At 41.6% G+C, this 10,481-nt stretch overlaps 1 protein-coding gene across 1 annotated transcript; it reads left to right on the forward strand.

Moving 5' to 3' along the window:
* Positions 1-1,611: 1,611 nt before the first annotated feature.
* On the forward strand, positions 1,612-6,396 carry LOC120860528 (beta-defensin 109-like). Its single transcript, XM_040236348.1, has 2 exons — positions 1,612-1,859; positions 6,100-6,396. The coding sequence occupies exons 1-2, from the start codon at positions 1,769-1,771 to the stop codon at positions 6,303-6,305; spliced, it is 297 nt and encodes a 98-aa protein (XP_040092282.1). The 5' UTR covers positions 1,612-1,768; the 3' UTR covers positions 6,306-6,396.
* The last annotated feature ends 4,085 nt before the right edge of the window (positions 6,397-10,481 follow it).

The raw sequence follows: 10,481 nt of genomic DNA on the forward strand, positions 1-10,481 counted from the left end.
TCCGGAACGCTGCTTCCCTAAGTGATTTAAACTCTAAGAAATGCAGAATGAGTTTACAACATAATCACAAGAAACATCTGCATGTTGAAAAAGAACTCTGACTGCTCGAACTTTCTAACATTGCATCCACTGTGACGTCAATTCCCCAGAGTCTCTTTGTTCCACTTGCCCTCTTTGACACCATGCTTCCCAGTAACTCGGGGCCCAGGAAGGTGCAGATTGCATCTTCCAGACTCCTTTGCCGATTTGCTTCAAGGATGGACTCTCCAGGGAGAGTTGGAGCTTGGAGAAGGGGGATGGACTTCCTCACTTTTGTTCCTGTCACTGTTGCTATAGCAACAATGGCTTGCATCCAGGAGCAACAGTGGCCTCCTGGGTCCACATTCTCATGGCGCTACACAACCCATCTCACAATGTCCTCAAACAAGTGTCCTCAACAGCTAGTCAATGCCCCCTTTCACAGACCTGAGGACTGACTCTGAAAGGTCTCCCCTCAGGTCTGCAGAGGCACCTGCATGGCTGGGCGGCGTGCCCCCTCCTCTGAGGCCTGAGGACCACAGGTGTCCTCCCCTGGCTCCTGGCTTCTTCCATTTTGTTGTCTCACTGAGGGGTGATATCCACTGCCTGCAGTTGCTTCTGGGTTCCCTTGGCATTCTCTCTGAACAAATCCTGATGTAAGTCCCCTCTGTAAACCAAAGCACTACTCTGTTCTAATTGGCTGGGTCCTGACTGAGAGACCTGCTGCCACTATTGTTTTTCCTGCTGCTGTTACTGATACTATTGCTGTATCATCCTAGAAATCTAGGTAGCAGGCTTAGTTGCCTGCTAAGTCTCTTCAGTCATGCCCAACTCTTTGCAACACTGTGGACTGTAGCCCGCCAGGCTACCCTGTCCATGGGGTTCTCTGGGTCTAGTTACTTTACAATAAATGGACCAAAGGTAACACAGACATTTTCTCACTGACAATTGGTACATCAAATAGGTGAAAAATACATTAAGACGATAGAGTGGGCTTCCCTCCTGGCTCACTGGTAAAGATGCAGGAGACATGGATTCAATCCCTGATCTAGGAAGATCCCATATGCTGCAGAGCAACTAAGCTGGTGCACCACAATTATTGAGCCTGTGCTCTAGAGCCTAGGAGCCAAAACTGCTGAGTCCATTTGCTGCAGTTGCTGAAGCCTGAGCACACTAGAGCCTGTGCACCTCCAAAATTAGAGAAGCTACTGCAATGAGAAGCCTGTGCATTGCAACTAGAGAGTAGCCCCTGCTTGCTACAACTAGAGAAAAGCCCGCACAGAAACAAAGACTCAGCCCAGCCAAAAATAAATAAATAAAAATTAAAAAAGACTGTAGAGCAACTAAAAAGCAATTTTAAAGGCAAAATGTGCAAACATTTTCAATTCTAGACATTATAAATATGAAACAGAACTCAATTTCTATTTTCCATGTAACATAAAGAGGAACTGACTACGTCTTCATCCGCTGACTGCTAAGGTCATCAGTCCCCTGCTGGGAGGGTCTCCCCACAAGGGAACACAGCAGACAGCTCGGATATCCTGAATCTGGGAAAACCATGGCATCAGCTTCTGCTTTCTCATCCGTTGAGTTTCCACCACACCGTGTACTGTTTTCCCTGGAGATTTCCTGTGAAAGACTGAGTTAACTCTCTTTTGGATAGGCTCTACTAACCATGGAAAAACCGCAGGCCCAGGGGACACTATAAAAGACCACGGACCTGCCCGCCCAGAGATCCCCAGCTGAAGCCATGCTGACGCTCCTTCCCTCCAGCTGCTGCTCCCCCGCGAGGCTCCACCTGCTGCTCTCTGCGCTCTTCTTCTTGACCCTCTTATCCCCAGGTAAGGTGGCAGCTGATTACCTGGGTCCACAGTTCAGAAAGCTGCTGGGAAGGTCAGACAAGACCCTGGAATCAGTCTTACAGATTCATAAGCCTAACAGGATGACAACAGGGGAGGACGGTAGAGAGATCATCCCTTCGCCGTTAGCTGAATGTGGACGGCATCACATTCGGCTTTATCCTTACTTTGTAGCTTGGGATGTCTGGGTGAGGCACAGTGACCCACTGGTAAGCAGGTAGATTGGAAAGGATTGGATTCCATCAGCATCTATCATTATACCTATTCAGTGGGTCAGAAACAGATGGACAGAGACCTAGCGACAGGATTTAGTGCAGAGGGTGCGTCCTGGGGAACTCTGTCCTGTAGGTTTGCCTCCAGAAGGAACTGACAAACCAGCATAATAATGAGCACAGCTCTCATTAAGGGAGAGGTGTAGCCATGATTATAGAAGTAGGATGAACATTTCTAAAATCTGAACTAGACATCTTTGGAAAGTGAAAGGAGCACTTATCACTGTATCAGAACCAAGGCATAACCCAGACCTGTCTCATTTAAACTGGCCACTGGGCCATGCTATGCAAGTGGCACAGACCCAGAAAGAGGGTTTCAAAAAGAGAATGAGAGTCCCTAGGGAGGGATTACTGAGAAGATCGAGTGCTGGTCCACATTTTAGGAAGGGCTTCTTATGTTACGTAGCATTGCACAGAGTAGGTACCTCAGCATAAATCTGGAGGCAATTAGCAGGATAACAGAGTTTGGAATACTGATGCATGTGCGACGTGGGAAGAAAACGATTGGGCTGGGAAATGCAGACAGTCACATGGAATGTGAGACTCTGTGACCTTAAATCCTTAGGGCAAAGAATAAATATTAGATCTTTGAGAGGTGCCCGAAAGACTGTAAGACAAACCACCCACGCTGCTATCTCTGTGGCCTCACTTCCCCTCCCTTGTGGTAGGTCCTTACACCTTTGGATTTTAGCTAATTAGCTTTCTTTGAGAACCCAGATCACTGAGGGGTTCTTAAAAACGTGATCTATAAATTCCTGGATGGCTCAGATCGTAAAGAATCCACCTGCAATGTGGGAGACCTAGGTTTGATCCCTGGGTTGGGAAGATCCCCTGGAGGAGGGCCTGACAGCCCACTGCAGTGTTCTTGTCTGGAGAATCCCATGGACAGAGGTGCCTGGCCGGTTACAGGCCATGGGGTCGCAGAGTCAGACACAACTGAGTGACTAAGGATGCACACATAAATTACTCAGCTTGCTGTCTTTGTCAAGGCAAGAATATATTTATTTTCTCATATGGGTGATTCCCATACCGTTAGTCTGTAAAGGTCCAAATATGTTATTTCTCCATTAACTTGTACTCACAGTATCTTACCTTCCTGGTCTTCTTTCAGAATAAATTCGTTGCTTCTACTCAGCTTGCCAGGTTCTTACGATCTCAGTTGAGAATGTGTTTCTGCAGCCATCCAAAGCTACTGCTGTAAACCTCTCCTCTTCTTTATCTCAGTTCCCGGGTTCCAGTCTTAACCAAACAGCAATGTGCAAAACCCAAGAGTCAGTCCCCGCGTTTGGACTGGTGATCACAGCGTGACCTTCCAGGAAACCCTCCACCTACCCAGTTGACCAATACTGAGGGCCCACTGCTCAAGTTTCAATTCACAGACTTTTTTCCTTGAAGAAGAAATTATTTTAGGAAATCAACCTATCATTTTCAAGAATAGAAATATTTCAAAGATATTCTTCAGGGTCCGTTTATTTCTATAATAGCAGTCACTTGAAGCACTGAACCCATAATCTCGGCCAGAGTTTAAATCTTTCTTGCAACCTGATCGTGTTTGGTTTGTGTCTTTCAGTTATTTCTCAGTTTCTGATGCATTGATGGTACCCTGTGATTTCTGGCACCCCTGCAGATTCTGTCAAAATGTTACTTATATTGTTCCCATGGCAGTTGGGGAGATATTGAAGGAAGGGTTTAAGTAATCATTGACTTTCCTTCTATGACTTATGGCATGGCTCAAAAATTTCAGAACTATATTCATATAGTATTGACTGGACATTCTTCTCTTCTTTATGATTTTCATGGGATTAAGGCTAGTATTTTACTAGGAAACATTATCTGGAATTTTTTTGTGCAGACAAGCTTTAACTTGGTTAAGGCAACACTCTTCCTATTTAAAAAATAATGTTTATCAGATGTTAATGTTGATTTTCTTTTCCATTCTCCCCTTCAAATACATATTTAAGTTACTTGATCAAGTGGGAATATTGTCTATGTAACTGTTACAGTAAACAGGAACATCACCACCAAATTTTAAGCAGAAAATACTGACATCATTCTTAGCTAGCAATGGCTTTGACAGGCAAGCATAAAACACTTAACGTGATGATAATAAAAACTATCTTATTTAATAGACTCCATCCAATATTAAATGGACCGTGCATTATTTCTTGACTGGTAAAATCTTGACACTATGAAAATTCTCAAGACACAGGTGAGTCCAAGTGAAGCTATTAACTGTCTGTTTCCTAACTCCAGCTCTAGGTGGATTTTCCACTAGAAAGCTAGTTTATTTAGCTCTGCTACTAGAAAGCTACTTAGTAAATTAACTTTTCTAGTATATAAGTCACCAGGAGGAAATAATGGTCTGGACACAATGACCAATTTTCAGCTTTCTAATGTCCTTTACTTTTTTTTTTTTTACTTTACAATACTGTATTGGTTTTGCCATACATCAACATGAATCCTCCATGGGTGTACATAAGTTCCCACTCCTGAACCCCACTCCCACCTCCCTCCCCATACCATCCCTCTGGGTCATCCCAGTGCACCAGCCCCAAAAAGATATAATTGAAAGGATTATTTAGCATGTCCAGAAATTTAAATTTCCTCTGATACACTCCATGATGAAAATTTCTTTGCCCCTTGAGTTAGGTAGATCATATCTAACTTGGAAAGAAAAAAATAAATTCTACTTTCTGAGCTGATTGAAACATGAATAGATTGAGAGGCTTTCTACTGGTTTAGAATGAACCGGTACCACATCCGAGTGGGCTTCCCAGGTGGTGCTAGTCGTGAAGAACCTGCCAGCCAACGCAGGAGATGTAAGAAGCACGGGCTTGATCCCTGGGTCAGGAAGCTCCCCTGGAGAAGGGAATGGCAACCCACTCCAGTCTTCTTGCCTGAAGAATCCCATGGAGAGAGGAGCCTGGCCCTCCCGTAGAGTCACAAAGAATCGGACACAACGGAAGTGACTTAGCACACGGCACATCTGAGTATCCACAGAGTTGTTTCTCCTGAAACCTCCCCCATCCCTTATCTAAATGGACTGGAGGAAATAGGAGGTGAAAATGCCAAACATTTTAAAAGAAGCATAAGCACAGAGACGGAAGCATAAGCTGATGGAAGAAAACTGCAATGTTAACTATATGAGTCTGCAAGCTTCCTATGACCTACAACCCCAGAATTATCTTGATCCCGTTTAATCGAGGTCATTTCATTTCTTATCAAACTTATTTTTTCCCAATATGTTCCATCCACATAGGTCTTTCTGTTCTTCAAATAAACTAAGCAAAGGACCTTGCTCTCTATACACCTATCATACCCTTATGTGGATAACTACTTGTCTGTTTCATTTTCATCATTCACATCTCAGTTCAAATGCTATATCCTGAGAAAGCCTTTCTTGGTCCATTTTATCAACTCCATCCTCCAGGCTATATCTGGCTTATTATTGTATTCTAACCACTTAACACTTTGTGAAATTATCTCATCATTCTATTTTTCTATGGTAAACTTTTCCTCACTGAATATAAGTTGCTGTGAGAATAAGAAACATTTCTGCCATTTTCACTGTTCTATTGCTAGTACAAAGAAAAATGCCTAGTGAATAGAAGACACTCGACAAATACTGGTTGAAGATCCATATAAAGGAGTAAAATAATGACATTGTGTATTTAGAACATACATTTTGTCCATCCCTTTGTTGTTTCACTTCAACATTTACCAAAGTTATTTTTGAAGCTTAAAGATATAAGGAAAGGAGGGGAGTTTGTCAGTATTTTGGCTCTTGGGTAAAAAGGAGATAGCGAATGTGATGGAGCAATTGGATGGACACTTTGTCTAGTTTCTTTCCTCCATGTAGAAATGCTCATGCTAGATCTCGCCTAATCTCACACCTAGATTTACAGGTTTATATTCATGGGCTAATGATTTTAATGCCTCTCCTTCTGCAGTAAGAAGTGGTATGGGTTCTGCACAAAACCACTGTCTCAATCTGCAAGGCATTTGCCGAAGAGACAGCTGCAAAACGACAGAGGATGTAATCGCCTACTGCAAGAGAAGGTGGAAATGCTGTCGCGCATGGTGGATTCTCATGCCCGTTCCAACGCCCGCTATCTATTCAGACTATGTAGATCCTGTTAAGCCTAAGATAAAATGAAACTTGGAAAAGCATCAAAAATGAAACATGCTTGTGTCTAAAAATTTTAGAATATACACATTAAACACCGCTGGCTTTATTATCAACTTCTATCATCCCTTGTCAATAAAAATAAATAACTATATATTGATTTCAAATCAACCCGAATACTGCTTCTTTGGAACTCATTTCAATCCAAAAAAATCCTCTTTGAAAGAAAGAAAGATTGAGATTGACATACATACACAACAGTGTGTAAAATAGCCAGTGGAAAGTTATTATAAAGCACAGGAAGCTCAACTGGGTGCTCTGCGATAACCTAGGTGGGTAGGATGGGGGTGGGTGGTGGAGGAGGGAGGTCCAAGAAGGAGGGGATGTATGTATACACATAGCTGATTCACGTCTTTGTACCACAGAAACACAACATGGTAAAGCAATTATACTCCAAACAAAGCATAATAAGAAAAAGTAAAGGCTATTTACATAACAAATTTTCAAAAAAAATTATCTTAGAAAGATAAAAAACCAACAGGTTGCAAAAATGAAGATATCATTATATATGCAACATAATAAATGGACACACAGAGAGTTCAAAGGAAATTCAAAAGCCAAATATAGAGGAAATCTAGAAACTGTCTGGGAGCGGAGGAGATATAAATAGGAAAACGAGAGAAAACTGGAACGAGGCAAGAGAAAATAATTTGGGGTGATAACATAGGATTGTTGCTGCATGACAGATAACTAGAAAGAGATGAAACCAGAAAGGAGGAAACGAAAAGTTGAAGACCAACAGAAATAAGTATACTAACACATAAAATCTCAATTAACAACCCCCCTCCCCCCAAAAAAGATATTTAGGTCCTACTGCAATGAGGAAATATTGTGATCATATAGAGATTCTCAATTATTTTACTCCTCTACACAAATAATTTGCTTTTCTAGAAGCTAAACATTTTACTGTAGAAAACATAGGAACCTCTCTCAGGGTATGCTGTCAATATCCCTTTTAAATAGACTTCGGATGTGTCACAACTTCTGACTACAACTTCATCTTCCTCCCTAGAGTCATAAGGTCTCACTTTCCTTTCTTGAATGCCCTTAGGACTTGAGTTCAACCACATACCTCCAAGTTGCTCTTAGAAGGAGTCAGTTTTCAGTTATGTGGAGAACTTTGATGATTAAGGAAGAGTGGTTTGGTAAGTGAAGACTCCCCTTCTCTCATCCTATAATGCAGTATTTGTGAAATCAACTAACGTTTGACATGGGAGATAAGAATATCAGTGGAGAAATGACAATCTCTCCAACAAATGGTGTTGAAAAAACTGGGTAATCATATGGAACACACTGAAATCATACCCCTATCTTATACTACACATAAAAAAAATTAACCTGAAATAAATTAAAGACTTAAACATAAGACCCTATTCATAAAACTCCTAAAAGAAAACAGGGGAAAACTCCTTCACATTTGCCTTGGCAACAAGATTTTTTTGGGACGTGACACCAAAAGCACCAAGCAAAAATTAACAAGTGAGACTTGATACATCAAACTAAACAGCTCTGCACTGCAAAAGAAACAATCTACAAAAATGGAAAGGCAATCTACAGAATGAGAGAAAATATTTGCAAACTATATTTCAGATATGGGTTAATATATACAAATACTTAGGGAACTCACACAACTCAAAAACAGAAACCAAACAACTCAATTTTTTAAAAATGGACAGAGGAACTGAACAGAAATTTTCCCCAAAAAACCATACAAATAACCAACAGGTACATGAAAAGGGTCTCAACATCACCAATTATCATGAAATGCAAACAGAAACCATACTGAAATATTACCAAACACCTCTTAAAATGGCTAGCATCAAGGAGACAAGAGCTAACAAGTATCAGCAAGGATGCGGAAAAAAAAGGACATCTGTGCATTGTTGGTGGAATGTAAAATGATCCAGTCACCATGTGAAACAGCATGGAGGCTCCTCAATAAAGTAAAAATAGAGGGAAAGGCTGCAGGTCTCCTTAAGCTTTTGGCATAGAGTCTTTAGACAATCATGGTGATTGAGGAAATACTATGCTCTTTGACTCTTCTGTTCTCACCAACCTTGTCATATGGGACAATTATACAAAGGGTTATAACGGATGACAACATTTTAGTTTTCAGTGTGAACTCAGTGTATTTACATTTCAGATGCTACTTAGAACAAAATACATATGTGATACTGGCCTCCTTTTTAAAGAAATAAAAGTACAGCTTCTTTTTTCCAGAAATGGACCTTATGCAGTTATTTTCTTCCTCGTATGATAAAGAGTCCCCTTGCAACACAGAGGACTTTTGGGGAACCAGGACTTTGCACTCAACGATCCTTCAAAAGATGCTGCTCAGAGATACTGACCTTTGGAAAATGTGAGAGCCCACAGAAAAAGTACAGGATAAGCCATCTGGTCTCCAGTGGTTAGGTTAATTTGTCACCAGATTTAGAGAGCCCAGGGTTTGGAAACATTCCAGCGGAAGCTGTTTTTATTTTCTTACTTCTTAAGCTTCACTGACTAAAAGGACTCTTGGTCTGCAGAAATAAATAAAAGGCGCTGTATCCCACTGTTCCTGATTACTCACTGCTCTATCAGGCATTCAACCATGAGACTCCATTTATTGCTTTCTGCGTTCCTTCTCTCTTTGGCTATAATACCAAAAGGTAGGTGGCGAATAACTGTAGACCTGGGTTTCTTAGGAGACCTACTTGGACACCGAGTTATATACCATGGCCATCTTGACTCAGACCCTAACACACAGTCTCAGGGATACAGAGGTCCAACATGAGCATCCTCCTTAGAACTGATGGGGTCCAAACTGGGAAGAAGGACAAGGATTTCCACCAACAGAAAACAAGTTCCAAGAGCTCCATGATTACAAAAGGGGGCTCAAATTTAGGGGGATGGGGATAAGCCTTGACATCTGACACAAGGATACATATCAAGCAGCTTTCACAAGGGCCCCCATCTCCAAAAGAGACAGTGGAAATGGCAGCTATTGGGTCAGACTTGGTTAGTGAATGAAAGTGACCTGGAGTCTATTGGCAAAGGAATATTTGTGAAGGGTGAAAGTTAGGTGTGTAAGAAAGCTCAGGAACAACAACAAAAAGAAATTCTATCAAACTATTAAAAACCAACAGGAAGGAAGGGAATTTGGGAAAAGCATGGAAATTTGGGATGGTGCTTCAGTGGCAAAATTTTAAGTATAATGTAAAATAGGAAGGAAGCATTTTACCAGTCTGAGATACATCCTTGGTGCTCATGATTGAGAAGATGGAATATTAAAGTGTAGATAAAGGAGAAAGGGAATGTGGTCATTTTCAGGACAGTTTGTTCAGATCCTTGTAAAACTGATAAGACTGTTTTTTCCACTGTTCATGGCAGGATGTTCCAATCCTTCAAAATGACACCGGTGTTCACTTGGGTAACTCTTCCTCTTCCTTGAATCATCTATTCAGCTCAGTTCAGTTCGGTCGCTCAGTCGTGTCTGACTCTTTGTGACCCTATGGACTGCAGCATGCCAGGCCTCCCTGTCCATCACCAACTCCTGGAGCTTGATCAAACTCATGTTCATCGAGCTGGTGATGCCATCCAACCATCTCATCCTCTGTCGTCCCCTTCTCCTCCTGACTTCAATTTTGCCTAACATCAGGGTCTTTCCCAATGAGTCAGTTCTTCGCATCAGGTGGCCAAAGTATTGGAGTTTCAGCTTCAGCATCAGTCCTTCCAGTGAATATTCAGGACTGATTTCCTTTAGGATTGACTGGTTGGATCTCCTTGCTGTCCAAAGGACTCTCAAGAGTCTTCTCCAACACGACAGTTCTAAAGAATCAGTTCTTCGGTGTTCAGCCTTCTTTATGGTTCAACTCTCACAACCATATATGACTACTGGAAAAACCACAGCATTGATTAGACAGACCTTTGTTGGCAAAGTAATGTCTCTCCTTTTTAATATGCTGTCTAGGTTGGACATAGCTTTTCTTTCAAGGAGCAAGTGTCATTTAATTTCATGGCTGCAGTCACCATCTGCAGTGATTTTGGAGCCCCGCAAAATAAAGTCTCTCACTGTTTCCATTGCTTCCCCCTTTATTTGCCATGAAGTGATGGGAAGATTCTTCAAATACCATCGAAGATATTCCCTTGTTTGATCTTCGTCTGATC

This window comes from Oryx dammah, unplaced genomic scaffold (assembly GCF_014754425.2).
Source record: "Oryx dammah isolate SB20612 unplaced genomic scaffold, SCBI_Odam_1.1 HiC_scaffold_11081, whole genome shotgun sequence".
Lineage (NCBI taxonomy): Eukaryota > Metazoa > Chordata > Mammalia > Artiodactyla > Bovidae > Oryx > Oryx dammah.